This window comes from Lampris incognitus, chromosome 4, assembly GCF_029633865.1.
Source record: "Lampris incognitus isolate fLamInc1 chromosome 4, fLamInc1.hap2, whole genome shotgun sequence".
Taxonomy (NCBI): Eukaryota; Metazoa; Chordata; class Actinopteri; order Lampriformes; family Lampridae; genus Lampris; species Lampris incognitus.
The window spans coordinates 57573863-57600521 of NC_079214.1; the positions used below are offsets into that span (position 1 = coordinate 57573863).

At 43.7% G+C, this 26659-nt stretch overlaps 1 protein-coding gene across 1 annotated transcript in view; it reads left to right on the plus strand.

The window, feature by feature from the left end:
• The first annotated feature begins 694 nt into the window (after window positions 1–694).
• The window catches only part of rps6ka2 (ribosomal protein S6 kinase, polypeptide 2), a 46761-nt gene continuing 20796 nt past the window's right edge, over window positions 695–26659 (plus strand). The window contains exons 1-8 of the mRNA XM_056279383.1: window positions 695–802; window positions 4920–5036; window positions 12758–12839; window positions 14489–14569; window positions 14902–14981; window positions 18893–18999; window positions 19272–19309; window positions 19653–19795. Of these exons, the coding sequence (XP_056135358.1) occupies window positions 698–802; window positions 4920–5036; window positions 12758–12839; window positions 14489–14569; window positions 14902–14981; window positions 18893–18999; window positions 19272–19309; window positions 19653–19795 (753 nt within the window). The 5' untranslated portion in view covers window positions 695–697. The remainder of the gene's footprint in view (window positions 803–4919; window positions 5037–12757; window positions 12840–14488; window positions 14570–14901; window positions 14982–18892; window positions 19000–19271; window positions 19310–19652; window positions 19796–26659) is intronic.

Sequence of the window (26659 nt, forward strand, 5' to 3'; positions counted from 1 at the left end):
ATGCACATACACACTAAGGGGGGGGGGGGATCAACACAAACATAGGATAGAAATATATTGGAGAGAGCGAGAGAGAGAGAGAGAGAGAGAGAGAGAGAGAGAGAGAGAGAGAGAGAGAGAGAGAGAGAGAGAGCGAGAGCGAGCGAGAGCGTGTGTGTACAGGAGATGAACACATGCACAGCCGGAGAGACAGCAAGGAGGGGAGAGAGAGAGAGAGAGAGCTCATGCACACCTCTCACTGTCCTGATTCAGCTTAACAGATTTATCTGTCGGCTCCCGCTGCAGCCACACGTTGCAGACCCGCAACACAACAGAGGACAGCACGAACCCAGTGGACCTGCTCCGTCCGTCCATGTCAGCCCGTGTAGGTAGTTAACGCACGACAACAGCTCATAACGGCGTGCTTCCCGGCTTTCGACGAAGGTGTGGATTTTCGAAGGTACTCAATGGACGGGAGATAGAGGGAGAACAGGTTAAAGGCACCAGAGAGATGAAAAACAAATGAATATGGAAGAAGGGAAACGCGCCGGCCGCATTGTGGAGGAACCGGCTGGGAAACTGGAAGACAAATAGAAATCAATAGGCAGATCGAACCTCTCTATTCATCTCTACTGTGAGACACCCCCCCCCCCCCACACACACACACATTGGGGCATGATTGTTATTATGGGATAGATACACTTGCCCTCTGGTTACCATGGATACCAGCATGCGCAAATTCACAGTGCGGAGATGGTTCTCCATCTATCTGAAGAACAAGGCAGCGAGAAACAAAAACAACACAAACTTCTGCCAACTAGAGGTGAGTAAAACTATCTATCTACACACCTGTCCGGCTGTCTTTTTCTCTTTTTGTGTAGAAGGAATCAGACAACAACAGCTGCTGAACTCCTGTCAACAAGAGGTCTGTACATGCAACACTGCGTGTTGCATGCGTGAAGGGTGGTAGAAAAGTGTGTCTTTCTGTGTGTCTGTCTGCACACACATGTACTCACATTGGTTTTGGAGGGAATATATGGTGTGTGTGTAATTTTGCTTGTTGTGGCCTGGTGCAGGGATGTTTGCTGCGTTAGGTAATATCAAAACAGACAGACAGGACTCTCTACCCATCCCGTGACCTGTCCTTTGAAATATCTGGATGTGGACGGACAGGTACGTAAACAGAGACAGGTACACAGACAGAGTAGCTGGTAGGCCCGGTAGTAAGATGTGTAGTGTAGCCTGACAGACAGGCAGATAAGACTGAGCAGGACAAATTGGTGCAGACAGATTGATTCAGTCGGTGACCACAGCGGGGCTTTATTTACGTCCCACACAGGGGAGTAAATATGAGGGGGAGAATGAGAGAGTATCCTGTTTGCAGCTCATCCACCTGTATATTTGGGATATAAATAGACACAACTCCCCCCCTCCCCTTCTCTCTTCTCCCCTCATGCCTTGCTGTGGCGGCCCATTGCTGATAAATCAACTTGACAGGGAATCTACTTGTCAGTCTTACCTTCCTGTCTGTATGTGTTAATGTTCATCTGGCTGTCTGTACAACAGCCTGTTTTGTCTTTCTGTCTCTTTATGTGAATGTCTTTCCACAACAACAACTATCCATAAGACGAGGACGATGGGGGAAAAAAAGGAGCGAGAATAATGTCCTGTTTTAATGATGCGCGACGGGAAATTCTCTTGTAGCTTGCTCCTTCCAGAGGAGTCACAGCACAGGATCGAATCCAGAGCCGACATCCCTGACACTGGTAGGGATTCGGTTTGCTCAAGGACTACTCGGCAGAGTCAATGCCCAGTTCAAGGCACCTGAACCTGCTGCAACTGCCTCATACCTGTCTAACTGGACCTCTTATCTGCCCCAGCCTCTCAGCGAGGGGAATGACGGGGAGCTTTATAAATATTTCAATGGCCTAACATTTGATACTTTGACACCGTACTTCCTCGTCACTTTGGATGTGAAATGCCACTAAAAGGTTAAGGCGCGAGGTGTCAAAAGTATATTCAATGTTCAGCCGTATAAGTTTTGATCATACCGGGTGTCCGGGTAGCGTAGCAGTCTATTCCGTTGCCGACCAACACGGGGATCGTCGGTTCGAATCCCTGTGTTGCCTCGGGCTTGGTCGGGCCTCCCAACAAACATAATTGGCCTTGTCTGCGGGCGGGAAGCCGGATGTGGCTATGTGTCCTGGTCGCTGCACTAGCGCCTCCTTTGGTCGGTCGGGGCGCCTGTTCGGGGGGGACTGGGGGGAATAGCGTGATCCTCCCACGTGCTATGTCCTCCTGGCGAAACTCCTCACTGTCAGGTGAAAAAAAGAAGCGTCTGGCGACTCCATATGTATCGGAGGGGGCAAGTGGTAGTCTGCAGCCCTCCCCAGATCGGCAGAGGGGGTGGAGCAATGACCGGGATGGCTCGGAAAAATAGAGTAATTGGCCGGATACAGTCGGGAAGAAAAAGGGGGGGGGGTTTGATCATACTGGATAAAAATATGCACGAGCCCTCCATCTCAGAGTGCCAAATGTGTTTGGCTGTAATGGGACAGAATTACTACAGGTAGTAATTTATCATATTCTGTCAAAAAACTAAATGATGGCTAAAAGGTTTGCATAATACACACACCAGACGGTTAGTACTGTATCACATGAACAGGTTCTCTTGCTAGCTTTTTTTGAATTTCAGTGTATTCCTCTGAAGATTCTGCTGAGGCTACACCTGGCTTTGTATTACTGTGAAGCAGAAGCGAATGCATATTTAGGGTGAATGCGAACAGGTCAACAAAGTGACCAAGGGATCAAACTAGCCACAAATGAGCAAAATCCTACTATGGAGATAGGCATAAATAATGTTTTATGTCCAAACATGTATGGATCTCATGTGTAGGTTTGACCATTGACAGCTATAGCATGCAATTGAATCACACAAGGGCTTCTGCTCAATATTTTCCTTTTTTCACCTTTGATGGCTGAGAAATTTCCCTTTGGTGTTTCGCCATATTTTTTTTTTTGCAGCTGAACATTCATTAGCTATTATTCCCAAATCAGCTTCTAAAAGATCATTTAGTTTATTTTGATGAGCCAAGTGGCGATTCATTTTGTATTCGATTCCAAGTGGCCAAATTCATTTCACTGTCGACTGCCAACAAGCACCACGCTTGCCGTTCACATCAGCCATGCTTTTCTGTGCATACATATGAGTTACTATGAGTTACATCTGATGAAGGTTTTTAAGAGAGTGCTCTTTTGAGATACAGAACCCCTGACTGGAAACACTAACAGAAGATGAAACTAGAAAACAAATCAATTGGGCGTCTGGGTAGCGTAGTGATCTATTCCGTTGCCTACCAACACAGGGATCTCGGTTCGAATCCCCGTGTTGCCTCCGGCTTGGTCGGGTGTCCCTACAGATACAATTGGCCTTGTCTGCGGGTGGGAAGGCGGTTGTGGGTACGTGTCCTGGTCGCTGCACTAGTGCCTTCTCTGGTCAGTAAGGGTGCCTGTTTGGGGGGAGGGGGAACTGGGGAGGAATAGCGTGATCCTCCCACGCGCTACGTCCCCCTGGCGAAACTCCTCACCGTCAAGTGAAAAGAAGCAGCTGGTGACTCCATGTGTATCAGGGGAGACGTGGTAGTCTGCAGCCCTCCTCGGATCAGCAGAGGGGGTGGAGCAGTGACCGGGACGGCTCAGAGGAGTGGGGTAATTGGCCAAGTGCAATGGGGGAGTAAAAGGGGGGGGTCAAACTAATTTTACTGAATGTAATTAATTGAAACATGACCTTCGGGTATTAGTGGTTATGTCTTTTTTGAAAATTTTGGTCCTTCAACAAGCATAAAGATATATTTTCAAGTCACATCTTCATTAGTGGACCACGTCCTGTAAGCTTTTAATACTGTGCAGACTTGGTTCAGAGCATGTTGGACAAATCCTGTCACAGACAACTGTTCAGAAATATTGTCACATCAACCAAGCTAAGCTGTACCACAAGTTGGCAGTTTGTCATGCGCTTCGCCGAGCAATCTGAATGGGCTGAAAATGGCAGCTTGCATAACAGTGTCACTGTCAACGACCTCAGTCCCCAACAGTCAATACCTCAACATAACAACTACAAGCCAACTCCCTTAAGGATGGGGTCACCAGACAATTTCAGCGGGGTTGTAAAATGATTTATGTCCTGACACACGTTCGCCAGCTGTGATCGCTGCACTTATAGAAGTCATGAGCCACAAAGGATGAGAAATACCGTCTCACATCGCAAGTTGTGTTTGTGTGTACGTAAGTGGGAGGTAATGATTTACCTTTTTATTTTCTGCATTTAAATCTTCTCTTGGAGAGATGGGTTGTATGCACCTTGGCCTATGAAGATGAAAAGGTTGAAAAAAGGGTAACGAGAAACAACTGGTTACTTAACTCTGTGTTGAGGAGTGTGTGAGTTGACTGTAATCTTTAATGACTGACTGACTGTGTTCAATACAGTGGCCACATAAACTAACACAGCAATCAATCTGTCTCGCCATCTCTCACGCGTTTTCCATCCAGTTTGTTTTATTGACGTGCATGACCAGTCACAATATTGAAAAACTGAGCGAACGCTATGACAAGTCATCAGTGTACCCTAGCATATAGCAAGGCTGTCCTGTGATTGGGAGGTCTCGGGTTCAAGCCCGACAACAGCCATCTGTCCTTGTGAAATGGCCCTGAGTAAGACACTGAACCCCAAACCTGCTCGCTCACTATAAATGGCTATGTAAAAAAGTTGGAGCTATTTCTGCCACATACCAGCACCACCACGGTTTCTGTCTACACATATCCCTGTCTCTTCCCCTTGTCTTTATCTCACCTTGAACAGTGATAGTTGTGAAAGGTTGAGTCTATCTCTCCTCCCGCATCGCTCTCCTCATGCTGCGTCTCCTCTCTCCCTCCTTCATCAGGATGACAGTATCCTGAAGGAGATTGACATCAGCAACCATGTTAAGGAGGGCTGTGACAAAGCGGATCCCTCTCAGTTCCAGCTGCTTAAAGTGCTGGGACAGGGCTCCTACGGAAAGGTAGAGTATCCACACTTTCCACAACCCTCTGACCCTAAACGACAACTATAACTCCAATACCAAATCATCTCATGGAAAGCTGGTAAAGCAGACCCCTTGTATACTCGGTGGATGAAAGGGCTAGGGCAGTACTACTAGAGAAAAGCAGCACATTATCCTTAAAACCTACTACCACTACCATCCAAACATCAGGTCTAGTATTATATGGGAGACACTAAAAAGACTTTTCCATAGCAAGGTGAAACAGTTCTGAGCGTGGAAGAAAGCATTCCAATGGCATTTCCATTAGCGCATGGCTGGGCATCGAATAGTTACAAACTGAGCTCATGCTGCGATCCATTGTACTTGGAACTCAGAAAAAAACGACCTAGGACACGGAAAAGTGCAATAGAACAGGCATTCAACTCGGAATTCCATGTCGGAAACTCAGAGAGATCCACGTGCCCCCCCCCCATTTCCCCAAATATTATTTAATTCCAATTCAGCAGAACATTACACAGAGAAGACAAACATAAAACAAAAAAACTAAATTATAAACAATACAGCAGGGGATAATGAAAAATGAAAAACTAAATTGAAAGACATATTCAGGACATCAAATATTGTCCGAGTCTTAATGGCTTTTTCGTTTTTTAACATTCTGAAAAGATTCGAAATAGTGTTTAAGTTCCATCTTAAACTGAACAATATGTAGTCTTTTACCTGACAATTTGCATTTGTAAATATAAAATTTACCACACAAAATAAGAAGATTTAATAAAAAAGTTTTTCTCTATCCTTGTTTCTTTTGATAAAAAAAATGCTCTTTATCCAAATAACCTTTAATACAAACTACTCTATATATACATGTTCATAAAATAAGTGCAACATTATTTCAACAGCATAATCACAAAAACCATTTTACATCAATGTCACATTTGTGTTTTTATTTTGTTGGATAAACAAGATTAATTAATTTAAGATAGACATTTTAACTTAGTTGGTGACACAAATGGTATCATTAAAGGTCCAAACTACACTCCAGTCAAGGTTTTTACATTGACTATCCAAACACGTTTAGCATGAGGAGTTGTATGATTAATAAGTACATTCCTCATATACCTATCACTACAATTTCTTTCCTTAATATCCATACCAATTTAACATAATCTTCACATTAAAGGAGCGAGTTTCATTATATATATCACAGCCTTGCAATAATCCTACTAAGTCTGAAGGAGCAGCATCCCAAACTCGCCAAGAGACCCTGGAGTTTCCTGTTTCTTATAAAGTTCTGTTTAAGTGAGACGGTGTTCATTTTCATTACATTGTGTCGACCACAATATGTTGGTATTAACCCAACGGTGAAAAAATAAAGGCTTGTGTTTGAACATAATGAGCTTTGTATTCCAGATGAAATGTTAATGGGATGAGAAATTATGTTTGTAAATGCCGAGATAAGACAACCTGTCTATGGATACTAGATAACCTGACAGGCATTTTGTCTATATTGAAATCACATTTAAGAAGGAATTCTATCCCACAAATAATAATTTTTAAAAAAGAAAGATATTTGGGATGAGGTACAAAATCATGCTTTGTTTAGGATGTAATTCTTTATCCAGGTTACCTTAAATATTGTGTTGGATGAGTCAAAATCAAGCAGATTCAAACCACCATGTTTATATGGACACCATAATAATTTTCTGTTAAGATAATGGATCTTTTTTTTCCAAATAAACCTAAATAAGAGGCTGGCAACTTTCTTGACAAAAGATAAACCTTCAGTTTTAGATGAAACAATACGACCTCTGAGTGATGAGTCTCTTATCAACAACATATTACATTTATTTTGTATTTTATCTATTGGGGGATTTGAATTAAGATCTGTTCTTGCTATTGGGTTTTTGCAGATTTTAATGGCCAGATATATAACTTGGTCTTTAACTTGAATACCCACCACTTCATTCAACTGACTGGGATTTTCTTTCACTGCAAACAGTTCACCTTTTTTTATACAGGAAAATTTTTCCTCAGGGATGAATAAAGTATTCTGATTGGTTGATTGATTGATTGATTGATTAAAAACTTAAGAAAAACAGCAAGGCAATCTGTAGTTGTTGTTTGTTTTTTTTTACTCTCTCCCTCATTTCTTAGAACAATTGTACTATCATCTGCTAGATGGGTACATTTGATCTCCCTCTGATATTTTTATTCCTCTGTAAGAGTTGTTATTCATATGTAATGTCATTAACTGTGTAGCTAACAAAAAAAGGGGACAGCAGGGGCTCCTTATCTTATACCTTTAGAGATGTTAAATCTAGGGGTGGTGCCAAAAGATGATTTAACTGTACTGTTGCATGCTTTATACATAGTTTGTATTGCACACTTAAAATAGGGTCCAAATCCAAAAAAGTCAATTGCATCATACATAAAATTGTGACTGACCGAATCAAACACTTTATAGAAGTCTATAAATAAGATATAACTATTATCTGTGATGTATTCAATATAATCAATCCAGTCTAGGCTTACTCGACTATCATTACTGACTTGCCTTCCTCATATAAAATCAGATTGGCAATCATCTATAATTGTTTCTAGACACGGCTTTAACCTCTGAGCAACAATGAGAGCCAATAGTTTTGCGTTACTATTAATTAGGGTTATTGGTCGCCAATGATCAAGAACTAAACCATCTTTATTAGGTTTGGGTAACAGAGTAATTAGATGTTGAGCCGCAGTTGCAGGGAGTCAGTTCCTCTTTAAACACTCATAATGACATTTCTGCAACGTTGTATTGAAACTCCTTATGAGACCCTCTGGTATGGCCGTCATGGGGACTTGTTGTCATTTAACTTTGATAAGTTTTAAGTTCTTCTAAGAATATTTCCTGATCACATATTGCCCTAGAGCCTTCAGTAATATGCCTTACTTTTTTCCTTTTTTTGATGACCAAAAAAAAACCCCAGATGAATTAGTTTCATTATCTTTAGCATATAGTTTTTCATGGAATTCTTTAACATGGATTAAGATTTCTTCTGGATCAACACAGAGCTCCCCATTTATCCTTAATTTAGCTAAATTATTAATAGAGTGATTCTTTTTTCCCCTTAATTATGGAAATATTTGGTATTCTTCTTACCTTCCTCCAGCTATTTCCTTCTTAACCTAAAAAAAGGCTCCCTTTGCTAAATTCTGATATATAGAGTCTATTTCTAACTGTAGTGTGGTTAATCTATTTATATCCTCGAGACAAATTAACTTTTTTAAATAAAGAGATTATCTCTTTCAATGTAGTATCTTGTTTAGATCTTTTTTTCCTTTGCAATTTGTTTCCCCCTTCTAATCACCAAATTCCCAACTTGAAGTGCTGTGTACTCCCATTATTTGCCATAAGATTTGTGTGCCTTTGCTTTTTTCCAGTTATCAATAATTATTATAATTACGTTGTCTTTGATCCTATTGTAGAGAATTGTTTGGCTTCCAATAACTTGGGTAAAGTTTATAGCTACCTGTTACCTTGCCCAATTTAATGGTTAAGGAGCTACATTTGTGATCTGGAAGTATTTATGGTTCAATTTTGGTTTCCTTTACTCTTTTACTCAAACCATTTAAATAATTGCAATCCTTCATTGTTTTGATAAATCTTTGTTGCTCCATGTAAATTGGGTCTTACCAGGATTTCTAGCCCTCCACATATCACAACAGTTTTGACGTAAACATTAGTTGCTGAACTCACCTTGAGCACCTTTTAATGAGTGAGGAGGGAAGCGACATGTTAATAGAGTTCCAGTCTCCTCCAAATTTCAATGTAGCATGAATGAAGGTTTTCAGTTATATAGATATTTCCTTCTCCAGCTCCTGAAAAAGAATGTTGTTTCGACTATTGTTTCATCCATAAATGTTTCCTAAATAAAAATTTTATTCATTATTTCAATAAGCAAAAGGACCCATCTTCCAAAAGCACGACAAATGTTTTTTTAATACTTTCCCGTTTAATGCTCCTCTCAATACGGCTTTACACTGGCAGAGTGATTGCTTCCATATGCCATCCATATAGTGTCTCCCCATTGATTCTTCCAAAAGTTAGTCTGACTCTGCTGCATGAATCTCTTGTAAAAAATAAAAATCTTCCTTGAAACTTCGACAAATTAAGAATACAGCTTTCCTTTTCACTTGCTCTCAAATGCCCCTGACATTAAATTAACAAATTGAGAAACTAGCGATAAACTAGTGAATAGAATGTAAAATCTGCTTTTTGAAAAAGTGAGTGAAAGAACGAGTAATGGTTTTCAAATACCATTTAACAATTAGAATAAGTACACCAATATTTTAACTTTAGAACTAAGGTTCAGTAGTAGGCAAATACTGACTATAAGAAGTACTGTTATTTTGATCTTACAACTTGATCTCTCTTCCATCAATGATGCCTCTGGCTCCTATGAAGAATGCCTCTTTCCATGCCGCTTCTATTAGAGGCCACAGCTTGTTGCATGCATCCTTGTCTTTGGAGGTAGTCTTCACTGAGATCTCAGTTTCTTTGTCTTGAGAAATTCTGACCCCTTTTCCTTGTTTCCATACCATTTCCTTTTTTGATCTGGCTGTAAACCTTGTTATGGCGGGTCAAATCTTCCCCTCTTCCTTACGGCCAATTCGGTGACTTACAAATAAGTTCTTCTCCGGCATCTGGGACGATGGCATGCCAGATGTCCACCACACGTTGCCTTACATTTTCTCCTTCTTGTTCTGGCAGGCTGTAAAGTCGTAGGTTCCACCTTCTATGGTATCGATCCATCTTGTTGACCTTATCTTCTAGATCTGGTATTTTCTTCTTGTGGTTAGTACTAACTGATTTAGCCTCATTTACGTCTGTTTAAGGTTCCTGTATCTCTTTCCAGAGAAATTCAGTTTTCCGTCAACGCTGTCAGCGTTTTTTGTTTTTTATTTTAATCAAAGATGCCAGAGCATCAGAATTTTCTTTCATCTTCTCAGACAGTAGCCTCACAATGTTGTCTTGTAACTTGGAGAGCGTGGGCTCCGTCTTGCCTTTTATTTTTTTCCTGCTGGAGTGGTTGGCTCAGATTCTGGAAGAGTGGAGCACTTGCTTTCTTTTCTGCAGGTTGATTTCTCAGTCTCATCGATTTCTGTCTCTTATCAGCCATTGTGCAGTCTTCTTTTCGTTCAGCTGCTAGGTCCCTGTATCCGCTTTCTTCTTTTTTGGAAACAATATAAAGTTGTCTGGAAGCTGGAAAAACAGCCTAATGTGCTTCTAATTAAATAAAGCAATTATCCGTTGCTATCTACTACTACTACTTTTGGCTGCTCCCGTTAGGGGTCGCCACAGCGGATCATCCGTTTCCATTTCTTCCTGTCTGCTGCGTCTTCCTCTGTCACATCATCCACCTGCATGTCTTCCCTCACCACATCCATAAACCTCCTCTTTGGCCTTCCTCTTTTCCTCTTTCCTGGCAGCCCCATATTAACTATCCTTCTCCCAATATACACAGCATCTCTCCTCCACACATGTCCAAGCCATCTCAATCTTGCCTCTCTTGCTTTGTCTCCAAACCGTCCAACCTGAGCGGTCCCTCTAATATAATCGTTCCTAATCCTGTCCTTCTTCGTTACTCCCAGTGAAAATCTTAGCATCTTCAACTCTGCCACCTCCAGCTCCACCTCCTGTCTTTTCGTCGGTGCCACTGTCTCAAAACCATATAACAGCTGGTCTCACAACCATCTTGTAAACCTTCCCTTTAACTCTTGCTGGTACCCTTCTGTCGCAAATCACTCCTGACACTCTTCTCCACCCACTCCACCCTGCCTGCACTCTCTTCTTCACCTCTCTACTGCAATCCCTGTTACTTTGGACAGTTAACCCCAAGTATTTAAACTCATATGCCTTCGTCACCTCCACTCCTTGCATCCTGACCATTCCATTGTCCTCCCTCTCATTCACGCATAGGTATTCTGTCCTGCTCCTACTGACTTTCATTCCTCTTCTCTCCAGTGCATACCTCCACCTCTCAAGGCTCTCCTCAACCTGCACCCTACTCTTGCTACAGATCACAATATCATCCGCGAACATCATCGTCCATGGAGACTCCTGCCCGATCTTGTCCGTCAACCTGTCCATCACCATTGCAAACAAGAAAGGGCTCAGAGCCGATCCTTGATGTAATCCCATCTCCACCTTGAACCCATCTGTCATTCCAACCGCACACCTCACCATTGTCACACTTCCCTCATACATATCCTGCACCACTCCTACATACTTCTCTGCAACTCCCGACTTCCTCATACAATACCACACCTCCTCTCTCGGCACCCTGTCGTATGCTTTCTCTAAATCTACAAAGACACAATGCAACTCTTTCTGGCCTTATCTATACTTCTCAATCAACATTCTCAAAGCAAACATCACATCTGTGGTGCTCTTTCGTGGCATGAAACCATACTGCTGCTCGCTAATTGTACTGGGACGCTCGAAACTATCGACTTCTGACTTGCCAAGAATTGCAGCATCACTTTTGGATTTTCAGCACTGCTTGATATCTGCTCAACACAGCCAGATCGTGCTTGTGGGAGTCCTTAAAGAGTCGTTATTCATTGACTGGTTTTATATTCACATCACATCCAGTGACGCTATCCTATGGCGCCATTATTACATCCTGCACTGATATTACAGCGTGTGCTGAAATTGCAATGAGCTGGCGTTTTTCTTTGTCTATGAATAATTGACATCTGGTCCAATGGTGTCATTTGTTGTAGTCATTGTGACTTTTCTATGGGACTTCTTTGTCCTGATTTCGGCTCGAAAGCTAATATACCCCTTATCGCGTGACGTAGAACCTGCGTTGCAAACAAGATGCACGCGCAGAACGTGTGGCAAAACATGTGACACATACGATAGCCATACATATGACTTCTTGCTGGCACAGCATGGCGTGCAGTGGCCTCATTAGGACCTCGACATAATAATGGACAAAGGACATGGCTGCTATTTAATCTCCGGGACATTCAGTGTTAAGCGGATGGTGAGGGCTTTGAAACACCAGGGCAGTATAAAAGGACAGCGTAACTGCCAACAGAGTTTGAGAAGAGATAGGGCAACAAATAAAATGTCATTAATTGGGGCAAAAGTGAGTTGTTCTGTCATCAGTATGATGTCAATTTGACTAAAAGGTTTCTTCTTGTATCACAGCAATTTTACACCAGTGCTCCTTATTCAAAGTGTAATTTAAAAAAACTAATTTCTACCTGGTGATAGGACAGGGTTAAAACAAGCTGAGCTCTACACCAGTGTAGGTGTAATCCACCAAAATTAATTTATAGCTCACAAACTCACAGAAGCAAGTACTCAATGCAAATCACCACAGGAAATATAAATAAACATATAGCATATACATAACTATGACAAGAGCCAGGTTAAACTTCAAATTCAGCTTTCTCATCTTCTTACATGTGGACTCAGCCAATATAAAAAGGAAGGATGAAGATGGTTGATCAATATCTAAATTCTTATATACCTTTTAGATTTGCGCAAGTAACTCCCATTCAGATGCTTCTGATTGAGCATTCACTTTCAATAATTCCTTATTTGGTTATTATAAGATTATATTTTAATCAGTCTCACTAAAAGTTCCTTTGATTTTCTTTTTGAAACCACTACAACACAGTTTATCTCAGGCATGATGGTGGAGAAGGTGATGAATAATGGTGTCAGTGTCATTTTATTTTAGGTTTTCCTTGTCAGAAAGATCCGCGGGGTGGACAGAGGACAGCTCTATGCCATGAAAGTCCTAAAAAAGGCCACACTTAAAGGTAACAATCAGTTTGTGTTCAAATTATCAATGTTCAGTATCATACTTATACACATACATGTGCAACCAACATGATGAGAATGTGTGATATATTTTAGAATAGTATTTACTAATACTTTTCATTGCCTCGTTTGACCCACTTCTTTGTCAGACAATAGGGCCTCACCACAGAACATTCGAGAAGTCACAGAAAAGTATTTGAAAGTCAAATTGAAATACAACTCAACAGACTGGCAGCTTAGGTGACACTGTCTTAAGTTGTTGAGATGCAGTTAAACCCACTGATGCACTATCTCAAGCCAGTTCAAATACATATTAATTAAATACAATTGCAATTAAAATACAATTACTGGTTTTACTACAGCATCTAAGATTAGGGTAGTAAGTAGCTCTCAACAACTCCAACGTATGTAAAAAAGAAAAATCCAGGGTGTCCCGGTAGCGTAGTGGTCTATTCCATTGCCTACCAACATGGGGATCGCTGGTTCGAATCCCTGTGTTACCTCTGGCTTGGTCGGGCGTCCCTACAGACACAATTGGCCGGGTCTGTGGGTGGGAAGCCAGATGTGGGTATGTGTCCTGGACACTGCACTAGCGCCTCCTCTAGCTGGTCGGGGTGCCGGTTCAGGGGGGAGAGGGAACTGGGGGGAATAGCGTGATCCTCCCACGCGCTACGTCCCCCTGGCAAAGCTCCTCACTGTCAGAGGCATGTGGCAGTCTGCAGCCCTCCCCGGATCGGCAGAGGGGGTGGAGCAGTGACCGGGATGGCTTGGAAGAGTGGGGTAACTGGCCAAGTACAATTGAGGAGAAAAAGGAGAAAAATCCAAAGAAAAAAAAAAAAGAGAAAAATCCTGCAATACGATATAATAGCAATTAGCTAACACTTCCATCATACCCTGTCATATGGACAATTTTAGCTGCCTCATCCATCGAAGGGTATTTTACAACATGTGGGAATGTGCTTGTGATATCTCAGTGTGCATCTAAACCGTATCCATTCTGGAAATGACCAACCCGTTTAACGATCATCAAGCAATATACAAAGTTTACCCGGCGGGTCTGTATAGTGATGGTCAGAGTGAAGCGGTTGTCATGGTAACCAGAATGCCCTACATTCAAGAGGATTCAGGAGAAAAGAGGTTAGTTTGTACTTTTGCTTCAGATAAACTGGTTTGGGTCAAACAGGATTATGGTAAATAGGGATGTATTATGGGAGCTGGTCAGGATGCTACATGTTGAGTCAGTACCCTCATACATGCCATAATCCTCTTAACCTGCACCTCTGGAAATTCAGTGGGTACGATTTTATCCCGTCATGCTAAGGGAAAGGGGCCAGCGAAACAGATGTTTCAGGTATGGCACAGACTAGTGATGCCACGGTCAGGGTCCAGTTCACTAGTCACCCTCATTCCCTTTCATTAAGGAGGTGCACTGTGTTTGTCCAGTTATGCTGAAACCCTCGTCTTCACGAATGAAGCTTGTCATAAACAACCGACACAGAAATAACTAAGACGGATGGATCTGTCACCTCTAAATAAATATTAGTCTCTTTCCTTTGAGAGCTGATTGGAGTGAAAAATGAACCAACCTACAATGTTTGATTCCCACTGTCGCTCCTCTTCTCTCCCATCCACCATCTTTGCTCTTCAGTTCGGGATCGCGTGAGGTCAAAGATGGAGAGGGACATCCTGGCCGAAGTGAACCACCCATTTATTGTTAAGCTACACTATGGTAAGTCGCTCCTGGCTGTGTATGTTCATCTCTTTCTCTGAATGCCCTGTAGAAAGCAGCATGTTGACATGATATGTAGCACATCAACTCAACCACACACTCAGCGGTCAGCATGTGCAGTTTGACACAACACCTTCAGGAGCTGAGGAATAAAATTAGAAATGGGTCTGGAGTATTTGTTCTAAGAGCTCCTTGCTTGAATGTAAAGAACCTGAGATAAATACACTTGTCTCTCTTGCTTCTGTAATACTGGAAATAATGTACAACCCTCCGCTCTTACATTTCCATGTGTGTGTTTGCCTGCATGTGTGTGTGTGTGTGCGTGTGTGCAGCCTTTCAGACGGAGGGGAAGCTCTATCTGATCCTAGACTTCCTCAGAGGAGGAGACCTCTTCACTCGTCTGTCAAAAGAGGTGCGTGTGTTTCCAACAGGTCCCGTCCCTTTGCCTAATTTCCATTCAAAACAGGCCATTTAAAGTATCTCCACAACAAATGTGGTAAGTTGTTTTAAAAATGAGCACACAAGCCACACAAAATGTCACCTGTGGATGTGCCCTTTTTGTGCTTTACCATCAAAATCCCACAACATGTCTGCTAGCAAACTCCAGCAGCAACACACGCTATGTTAATGGAGACGAGTGTGTGAGCGAGTGTGAACATGTGTGTAAATGCACTTACGTGTTGTGTGTGTGTGTGTGTGTGTAATAATGTGAGATAATGGCTCCTACAGATGTCAGCTGAGGATTTCTCATCAGTAGCTCCACTTTAGAAGTTACAGTATTTCATGTTTATTTTCAGTTATATGGTTAAATGCAAAACACAATCCTTAAAATATCACCCTGAGGGGCATCCAGTTGGCGTAACAGTCTATTCCATTGCCTACCACATAGCCATCGCTAGTTCGAATCCCCGCGTTACCTCCGGCTAGGTCAGGCGTCCCTACAGACACAATTGGCCGTGTCTGTGGGTGGGAAGCCGGATGTGGGTGTGTGTCCTGGTCGCAGCACTAGCGCCTCCTCTGGTCGGTCGGGGGCACCTGTTCGTGGGGGAGGGGGAACTGGGGGGAATAGCGTGATCCTCCCACGCACTACGTCCCCCTGGCGAAACTCCTCACTGTCAGGGGAAAAGAAGCGGCTGGTGACTCCACATGTATCGGAAGAGGCATGTGGTAGTCTGCAGCCCTCCCCGGATCAGCAGAGGGGGTGGAGCAGCGACCCGGTGACGGCTCGGAAGAGCGGGGTAATTGGCCGGATACAATTGGAGAGAAAAAGGGGGGGAAATATGAAAAAGAAAAAAAATATCCTGAGGGCATTATGTTTACGTGTATGGTTGTTTGTTTGTTTATTAAACGGCTGTTCACCCATTTCTACTAAACAAGTCCAGTTCTAGTCAGTACTGGACTTGTTTGGTGTTGATCTGTTTATTTGTCTGTCTGTTCTGGATTACATTTGTAGAAGAGGAATTGTAGTTATCTAGAAAAGTTAGCTGTAGACCTATTTGTTGATGTTTGCATTTGTTTGATTATTAATTATTACTCCCTTTTAATTGTTTTTTTATCTGTTGATCTTTTTTTCCATCAAGAACTTCTACCTGCTCCATTTTTCTTCCTTTTCTGATGTCATTTGTCATTTACTTCCTTTACTAATTTCATGTATTATTTCAGAAAATTATTGATAATAATAATAATCAGGATCAATACAAACATAAATAGCACCAAGAATGGTCAGACATCAACACCACTGAGACCACTGCTGCCATCAACAAGACCAACAACTGGAAGGCACCAGGGATAGACAGAATTGCCAACTTATGGATCAAGAACCTGCCCAGCATCCATAAAGACCTCGCATCTACTTACAATGACATCATCAAGAATCCAAAGAAATGTCCCAAATGGTTCACATGGGGAACCACATACCTGCTCCCGAAGACAGAGGAGACACAGAACCCAAACAATTACAGACCCATCACCTGCCTACCAACAATGTACAAGATCATGACCTCCATCATTACAGAGAGGACCTATAGCTTCCTCCAACTTGTTACCAGAAGAACAGAAGGGGTGTAAGAAAGGTAGCTATGGATGCAAGGACCAGCTACTCGTCAATAAAGCCATATTGCAAGAGGTCAAATCGAAGAAAAAGAACTTGTCAACAGCATGGACTGACTACAGGAAGGCATTTGACAGCATGCCACACTCCTGGATAGAGAAGAGCCTCAAGATCTACAGAGTCTATCCAACAACTGTCAAATGCATCACGGAGAGCCTGAAGACCTGGAAGACCACCCTGAATCTCCATCATGCAGAGGGGTCGTTAACATCGAGACTGATCAACATCAGAAGCGGAATCTTCCAAGGGGACTCACTATCACCACTGCTCTTTTGCCTTACACTAGCACCACTCAGCAATCTACTGAACAACAGCAGCTATGGGTACAAATCAGAGAATGGCAAACTGACCCACCTGTTTTACATTGACGACCTCAAAACATTTAGCAAAGATGACAATCAGCAGAAGGGTCTACTCACCATCGTAAAGACCTTCAGCGACAACATCAAGATGGAATTCAGAATCAACAAGTGTGCCAAAGCCACTTTCAAGAAAGGAAGACTTACCAAGACTGCAGAGTTAGACTTTGACACGGACACTGTAATCAAAGAGCTAGACCAAGATAGCACATACAAGTACCTAGGAGTGAACGAAGGAGACGGCATACAACACTCAACCATGAAGGAGAAGATCCGGAAAGAGTACCACAGGAGAGTGCGTATGGTACTGAAGAGCGAACTCAATGCGGCTAACAGAATTGAAGCTATCAACACCCTAGCGATACCTGTAGTGACATACAGCTTCAATATCATCAACTGGAAACTGAACGACATCAAGAGACTAGACACCAAGACAAAAAAGATGCTGACCATGGAGAAGATGCACCACCCGAAAGCAGATGTCGATAGGCTGTACCTACCAAGAGCTGCAGGAGGACGAGGCCTAGTCCAACTCGAACTGACCTTCAAGACTACCACTATCGGGCTGGATGCATACCTGACAAAAACAGATGACCCACTCCTCCGAATAGTAAAACATCAGATCTACTCCATCAATAAAGAAGCTGTGCAATTCAAGAAAGAGCTTGATGTCACAGAAACCCCACCAAGACAAAAATGAGGCAACTACCATCTATGCCAAACGAGTGAAGCAGAAGGCAAAACACCATGGCCAGTGGCAACTGCAAAAAACCTGGGAGGACAAAGCAATGCACGGGAAGTACCCAAAAAGAATGAAAAATGCAGACGTGGACCAACATAAGACACACCAGTGGCTGAGGAGCACCGGGCTGAAAGCAGAGATGGAGGGCCTGATAATCGTTGCACAAGACCAGAGCCTGGCAACCAGACCCTATCACCATCGCATCATCAAAGATGGAAAAGACCCAAAATGCAGAATCTGTGGAATGTACAAAGAAACCATCGACCACATTGTCTCAGGCTGCCCGGAACTGGCAAAGACCGAGTACATGTACAGGCACAACAAGGCAGCAGCATACCTGCACTGGAAGATCTGCAGGAGTTACAAGATCAAGATGACTGAGAAGTGGTACGAACATCAGCCAAAAACGGTCACTGAAAACAATGATGTCACCATCCTCTGGGACATGCCCATCCATAAAAGCCAACAAGCCCGACATTGGTATCAAGGACAGGAAGCAAAAGAGGTGCATACTCATCGACATGGCAATACCATCCGAAAAAAACACCTCAGTGAAAGTCACAGAGAAGCTTACCAAGTACAAAGACCCAGAGATTGAAATTAACAGGATGTGGGGAATGAAGACCGTAACAATACCAGTGGTCATCGGAGCTCTAGGACTCATGAAGAAGGGAATGGAAAAGTTCACCAACCGTATCCCAGGAAACATCAACATCAATGCAGTCCAGAAGATTGCCCTTCTCGGAACAGTGCACATATTACGACGAGCACTATCAATCAAGTGACATCTGCTCTATAGTTCCTCAGGTCCATAGTTTGGACCCGGTTCTACAGGATGTAAAACAGGAAACGTGAAAGAAATAATAATAATAATGGGTTACATTTATATAGCGCTTTATCTTGATACCCAAAGCGCTGGACGATGATAATAATAATAATAATCGTAATAGCAGCAGCAACAACATCGGCACACGAAACGTTTGCTGGTGCAATGGGAAAAACTGCTGAACCGCTTTGTTATGTTATCCTACATACATGTATGTTCAGGAGTATTTATATGATACTGTAGTATTTATATAATACTGTATACACCTGTTTCCTTTTCATCCCAGGTGATGTTCACAGAGGAGGACGTCAAGTTTTACCTTGCGGAGCTGGCTCTGGCTTTGGACCACCTACACAGTCTGGGGATCATCTACAGGGACCTCAAGCCTGAAAAGTAATGAGTCAACGCCTTGGTCTTTTTTATACACACACACACACACACATACACAAATGCTAGGGATCAATCATCAAATGTGAAAAGCACTGACACACCTACGTGTTTATAACATTCACACGTAGATTATAGTGGAGGTCTTTACATAATTTGTTTCTAATTTATGACGATATTAAACCTGGCTTTGTTTACTATTACATTTTCACTTTTTTCTGAATTTATCTGATGAACTCACAATTTTGAGCAAGATATTACTTGTTTTTTCTTCACAGTATTCTTCTGGATGAAGAGGGACATATCAAGATAACCGGTCAGTACGCACACCCAAAAGACAATACATCTAATGAGAAGGTCACAGGAAGTGACAGGTTATGGGGAAGTTCTTCTATCTTCAGTTTTCATGAAAGGGTGAAATCTTAAGATTAATGGGTAACGTGACTTAGTAAAAAAAAATTGCTGGAGTTAAAAACTGAATCACAAAGTGTTTTAAAACAAGAATCAACTACTCAATGTTGTTACATCTTTGTTTCTTTTGTAATTAATGGATGAGCTTGTGCATATGCTCAGCTCACGTCTTCAGATACAATACTGATAATAAATGACTGGTCTTTCTCACCACGTGTTCATCTTTCTTTTTCCTCTCCCTGTTTCAGACTTTGGACTAAGTAAGGAAGCCATAGAGAACGATAAACGAGCCTACTCCTTCTGTGGTACTATAGAGTACATGGCTCCCGAGGTGGTCAACCGGAGAGGACACACACAGAGCGCAGACTGGTGGTCGTTTGGGGTACTGATGGTAAGACGTTCATTTAACGTGAAGGTCACTTATTGGTTTTCCAGCATGTTTTTTGCATTTCAGCCTGCTGTTTTGTTAGGGTGACCAGATCCCAACAAACCAAATGTGGGACAAAGAGTTTGTGTGTGTGGGACAATGTGGGACACGTTACCAATGCTAAGAGGTAGTCTGAAATTTTGATATAATGTATATCTAAATTAAAAAATAAAAATGTCTATTCTGCCCCTTAGCTCGTAAAGCATCTCTATGCCTTGCCCTCTGGTTGATTCAGTAGTACACAATAGACTATGCAGGTTACAGGTTAGGCCTTTTTTATGTGAAGGACTTCAGGGTATTTTCCATGTCCAGTCGCAGGTCATTTTCTTTTAACTTGTTCGTAATCTGGAGGTGTATGTTAGCAGATGACTCATTCCTCTCCTCATAAAAGTCAAGGATCTTGCTTTTCAAACCCAACTCTGGTGTCCAATATCTAATAGACAGTGGGAAAAGTTTTGTAGTGCCATGATTAGAGGCATCCGAAGCCACTGAAAAAAATGGCGTGTGTGTGTTTTTGTCACTTTGGAGTTGAACCACTAGTGTTTTTAATTCTCTCAAACAAGTCTCCACAGAGACAGGTGTAAGCACATCTGTAACTATGGACGCTGCTTTTGCACGACCACATTACACTTTTTTTGCAATGTCTGAGTCTGGAAAAGTGACCGGTGCTAGCTTACTACCGCAGTCTGCTGACCTGTATGAGTGGGAGTGCTGTACATTGTGGTAAATGCTAGTTATTTCAGCTGCCGTTACATTATCTGCCAGGAAATCACCTTTGGGTTTCAGTAGGAATGAGTCCATAGATCGGCACATCTTTTTTTGAGCCACACGTTTCTTGTGAGACTTGCATGTCCCGTGTCGCTTCACATCATAATCCCCTCCATGTGAAACTGAAAAATAACTCGTGCAAATTTCACAAAAAAAACTCTCTGGGACTCGCCTTGCACCAGCTTCAACCAGTTATAAGTTGTTTCCCAGTCTTTGTTGTAGCTGCATTTCCTTTTCTTGGTGTTACTGTCCATCATATTCTGCCTAAATCTAAATAAATTGAGGTGGCAGAGTTGAAGATGCTAAGATTTTCATTGGGATAAAGAAGGACAGGATTAGGAATGATTAAATTAGAGGGACTGCTCAGGTTGGATGGTTTGGAGACAAAGCAAGAGAGGCAAGATTGAGATGGCTTGGACATGTGTGGAGGAGAGATGCTGGGTATATTGGGAGAAGGATGCTGAATATGGAGCTGCCAGGGGAGAGGACAAGAGGAAGGCCAAAGAGGAGGTTAATGGATGTGGTGAGGGAGGACATGCAAGTGGCTGGCGTGACGGAGGAAAAAATGGAAACGGATGATCCGCTGTGGCGACCCATGACGGGAGCAGCCGAAAGTAGTAGTAGTAGTGGTATATTCTGCCTAAATCTGCAGTGATTTTGTGGTGACTCGCAATTTTCCCCGTTGGGCGTAGCCTGTGGTGGCAAAGATGGTGACAGGTTAACCTGCACTTGACCCACGTGTGCCCAGTTTGATTGACATCAAACACAGCCTTGTGATGACAGCCTTCCCTGCTTTCTTCACAGTCACTGGATAAAAGCCAGATTTTAGAAAAGCATATTGAGACAACGTCTCAATATGTGGGGCACGGGACAAGGGATAAAAACCCTGTGCTGTCCCGCATAAAGCAGGACACCCTATGTTTTGTGGAAGTAATAAGCGCTAATATTAGCTGTCATCACAGCACTCATTTTTTCCCCTGCCCCCATTACCAATAGCTTGGTTCGCTCACAACCTTGTGGTTTTGCTGTAATATTTGAAGGTGTGATGAAAAAAAAAATAGTTCAATACAATGTCTTGATGCATACTCAATAATCAAAGAAGGTTGAATCAGTTCATCTGGATACAACGTTTATTGACAGATACCTTTCATCACTCATTTAAGGGTGAGGGTGAAGTGTACCTGCACTGGTTTTCTTTACTTTTCCTTGATAAACAACAATAAAGTTAGACTATTTGTTAGTTTGTGTTCGGACAGTTGATGCAGATTTCCCACTTTTAACAATACAATAAATATATATGTTTCTATTCTGACATACGTTTTTGTAGTAAATTAAAACTGAAGCTGTATTTTAGCTTTCAATATCATCATTCAGTAGGAATGGAATGAAATGACAAACCGCACATGCAACACAGGTCATACTTTCACTATTTGTCCTCTGTATAACTTAATATGGCCAGCCGAGTCCTGCTTGGAATATACAGACCCTTCTAATTTAATTTCCAACTGGAAAAAGTGGTCTCTATCCAATAGCGGCAAAAAATTGACAATGACAATATGCTACTAGATTAATGAAAGATACTACCTAGCAGCTTTTTAAAACCTTTTTCGCTGCAGGTTAAAGGTAGAATCTGTAATTGCATGTGACAACACGAGCACTCTACTGACATACTGAGAACAACCAACATGACACAATTCGCCGTTGGGTCCACATTGTGAATTTATTAGAGAAATGGAGACAACTGAAATCCTCAAGAGGAAATGAAAGCAATGCGGCAAGTGGAGTGGACAGCCGCAGTGTGCATCAATTATGAATGGTACCTTTTTTTTTAACCTGTGCTGTCGGCAGGCTTGACATACAACACAGGGAATTTGTATGCTAATGTGTCCTAGACAGAGTTAATCTGCAAGTGGAGTTCAGATTCTCCACCTGCAAAGGCAATCTTTATTAATGATCATAACCGCTTATAATAACTCTGTCCTCTGGATGATCTGTGGGATGATGAGAGCGCAGGGTTTTTGTTATACATTTATAGCCTCACTCTTCTGTACATTTGGTCAGCTGAACAACCAGCCAGCATTGCTTTTCCAAGAGGGGGACAATCACCACAAGTGAAACAAGGAAAGTTAGAAATGCAAAATTAAAACATGTATCTGATAAGACATGGAAATAGAAACAGACGCTGACGTGTGTTCAACAAAACATAATAAATCGATCTATCAACATCATTGTAGGACAACGGTTACAGCAATAAAAGAGAAGACAAAAAAAGGGGGGGAGAAAGGACCAGGAAGAAGGATATAATCCAGAGTGTTCCAGGGAGTGTGAGGCAGATGCTAGCAGTGTGTATGTGTATGTGATGTGACCACTTATGAGTGCACGGGATTAATCCCGATAAATTCTGGTGTCTGAGATCTGTCTTATCGTAGTGCCTCCGAGCAGCAGACAGGCTCTGCAGCAAACCACAGGCCCTGCAGTCGTGCAGACAGCCCACGACCAAGAGAACAGTCAGAGCCCAAAGTACCGCATCCCCAGTTGAACACCAAGCCCACAGGGGTGCCAGGAGCCCACAGAGCAACAGCCCCATGTGCTCCCAAGGAGCACAAACCAGTCGGCAAACGTACAAGCCAGGCCCGCATCCCAGAGTTGCACCCCCACCACCAACCCCCAGGTGCAGGCACATGACGCACGTGCAGGCGTGGGACCCGAGCTGTGGATGGCAAGCATAGACCGCCGGCCTGGAGCCAGACTCCACGACCAACAGACTGATGCACCACCGGAACCCAGCAGGCGGGCAGGTGGGGCCCCATGCCCATCCAAGCCCAGTGCAGGGGTAGGGGCCAGCCTGCTAGACATCCCATCCAGCCACATGCACAGAGCATACACCTTCTTCTTCTTTCGGCTTATCCCCTGTTTCTCAGGGGTCACCACAGCGGATTTTATAGTTTCCATCAGTACCCTGTGAGGGCACAGCAACAGTGACAGCCGTTGTCAACCCAGGCTTTCCCCAGTCTGGTATGGAGCCTTGACCACTGAGTTGGCAAAATTTTACATCGGATGCCCTTCCTGACACAACCACTAACCCTATGGACAGGGGCATAAGTAAAGCACTGGATTCCATCCCAGTATTCATGGACTTGCGCCCATGCCTGCCACTACTCACAGAACATACACCCAGGTAGCCAGCCGATGGCTACGCCCCCTGGGACGGACAGGGCACCGTTAGAGCCCGTGGACAGCAGAATGAGCGGTTCCTCCACTGCTCCCTGCACCTGCAGTGCCTGTCACAGAAAAGCCACGCAGCGAGATCAAGTCGGACAGCCTCCCCCTGCTCTACGGCCCACAATCACCATAACAGGCCGCCACCAAGGGGCCCTAGAAAGCACCTGGCAGCACTTACCACAGCCCTGCAGGAACTATCAGTGGGAGGAAACTGGAGCACCCAGTGGAAACCCACTCAGACATGGGGAGAACATGCAAACTCCACACAGAAAGGACCTGGGATGGCCTGGGGTTTGAACCCAGGACCTTCTTGTTGTGAGGTAACAGTGCTAACCACTGGGCCACCATGCTGCCCCATATATGATGTTCCAGAATGTTTGAATAGGTGGGCAGAGCAAGATGGCGTGGAAGTAATTGTCCATCATACTGGGTGTACAATGTGAGCAGGTGTCATTTTCTAGGAATCCCATTTGAACATTTGGTGCTAGGTAACGTGTTCTATTTAAGACTTTGTACTGGATAAGTTGCATTTTTGAATTGCGGGTCATAGAAAACTTATTACATATATAGTTCCAGAAGGCGGCATCGGTGGACAGCAAGGTCCCTTTCCCTCTCTGTGGTTGGTAAAGACGCAGATTCGTGTTTTTAATAAGAGTTTGTACATTCTAAAAAAGGTTGTTTTTTTGTTTTTTTTTAGCTAAGCAATATGAGTAAGATCACTGATCATCGAAGGTGGTTGAAGGGTGTTGTTAGATAATTTGATTTTTACTTTTAGAGACTTCTGCAGTTGGAAATACTGCAGAAAGCTGTGGCCAACGACGTCATACTTCTGGCTTAATGTTGGGAATGATAAAAATGAATTGTTTTTGAAAATGTGTTCCAAATGAGTGATTCGTAGTTGCTTCCAAGACTTGAAGATTAATGGGTTTGTTTTTTTTTAACCTGAAGATCTGGGTTTTGCCAAATTGGAGTGAGTTTGTTTGGGGATAGAGCGTAACCTGAAAATTTGTTGAATTTCTACCAGGCTGTCAGAGTCATTGCTATGAATGGATTTTTATAGCAATTATTTCTTTATTGATTCAGAGAGAAATGGGACATCAGATATCAATAATTCCTGCTATTCGGTTATGAAATGACCTACGTATGATTTAATTGTTGCTCTGGCTACAGTGATTTGGTAATACATTGAAGATGGCTAGCCAGATTGTAGTGTCTGAAGTTTGGGGCAGCTAGACCACCACTGTCTTTGGTGTTCTGTAGTGTTGTCAGTTTAATACATGTTTTTGTTTTAATACTTGTTTTTTTTGTGTGCTTTCAGTAGAAACTATTGGTTATAGTCAAGGGCATTGAAAGAGTTAGGTGTCGGTTGAACTGGGGTCATTGAGAAAATAGAGTTTATTTTTGGTAGTATTGTGGCAGGATGAGGAAAAACACAGGAGACGAAGGCGAGTTTGATGTTTACTCCTCAACTCCAAAAACCAACTGCAGCAGGAACAACCCTGCACCGGCGAGCCCGGGAACGTAAACCACGCCCCCAGCTCACAGTCCTGCTGGGGGAGAAGCATAGCCCCTAGTGTCCGCCACACAGCCCCCCCCCCCCCCCCCGAACACCCAGAAGGGACTCCTGGAAAGAAAATTAGTGTCTCACTGGAGGCTTAAGCAGCCTGCCATAACGGCTGCGCCGTCCCTCACCCGAAACAGTAGGTGAAACACAGTCCAAAGCCGGCTGAGAAGCAGAACGCTGAACCCGTGAAGACACTGCCGGGGTCCTGGAAGGAGGACGACCCCGACGGGGAACCTGGGCCGGAAACACAATTCGCCTGCCACCCTGTGCGCCGGTTTAAGCCTATCAAGCGTGACACGCTCCCTACGCCCACCCATATCTAGCACAAAACCCTTAGGACCCGTCTCAAGAACCCGAAATGGGCCATCGTATGGGGGTTGGAGGGGCGAGCGGTGAGCATCATGCCGTACAAAAACAAAACGAGCCGACATGAGCTCCGCAGGCACGAACGACCGTGGAAAACAGTGGTGAACGGGGCCTGGAACTCGAGTGCTGTCGGACAAAAAAGGATAAACGGCCGGACGGGGTCAAGGAGCGGACCTCCCAGGCAAAAATTCCCCAGGGACACGGAGCGGCTGACCGAGCACCAGCTCAGCGGGTGACGCGTCGAGGTCCTCCTTAGGAGCCGAACGCAACCCGAGCATAACCCAAGGTAAACGATCCACCCAGTTACCATCCGAGAGCGCAGCGCGCAGCACTGCCTTGAGCGACCGGTGAAAACGTTCACACAACCCGTTAGCCTGAGGGTGATACGCGGTAGTGCGGTGTACCTGCACACCCAAGGATCGTGCAAGTGCCGACCAGAGCTCTGACACGAACTGGGGGCCCCTGTCTGAGGTGATATCTGACGGAGTGCCAAAACGGGCGACCCAGGAGGAAAGAAAAGCGCGTGCACATCCGAGGATGTTGGAGAGGATAGAGGGACAGCCTCTGGCCACCTGGTGGTCCGATCTACCATTGTGAGCAGGTGCGTAAAACCCTGTGAAGAAGGTAGAGGGCCCACCAGGTCCAAATGCACGTGGTCGAAACGTCTGGCCGGGATCGGAAACGGTTCGAGGGGCGATTTAGTGTGCTGGTGGACCTTAGCGTGCTGGCACGCTACACATGCAGCTGCCCACCCCTTGACGTCCTTGCGGAGGCCAGGACAGACGAACTTGGAACCGACCAACTTCACCGACGCCCGTACTCCAGAGTGCGAGAGGGAGTGAATCGAGTCGAAAACTCGACGGCGCCAGGCCACTGGAACAACGGGGCGGGGACGGCCGGTGGAGACA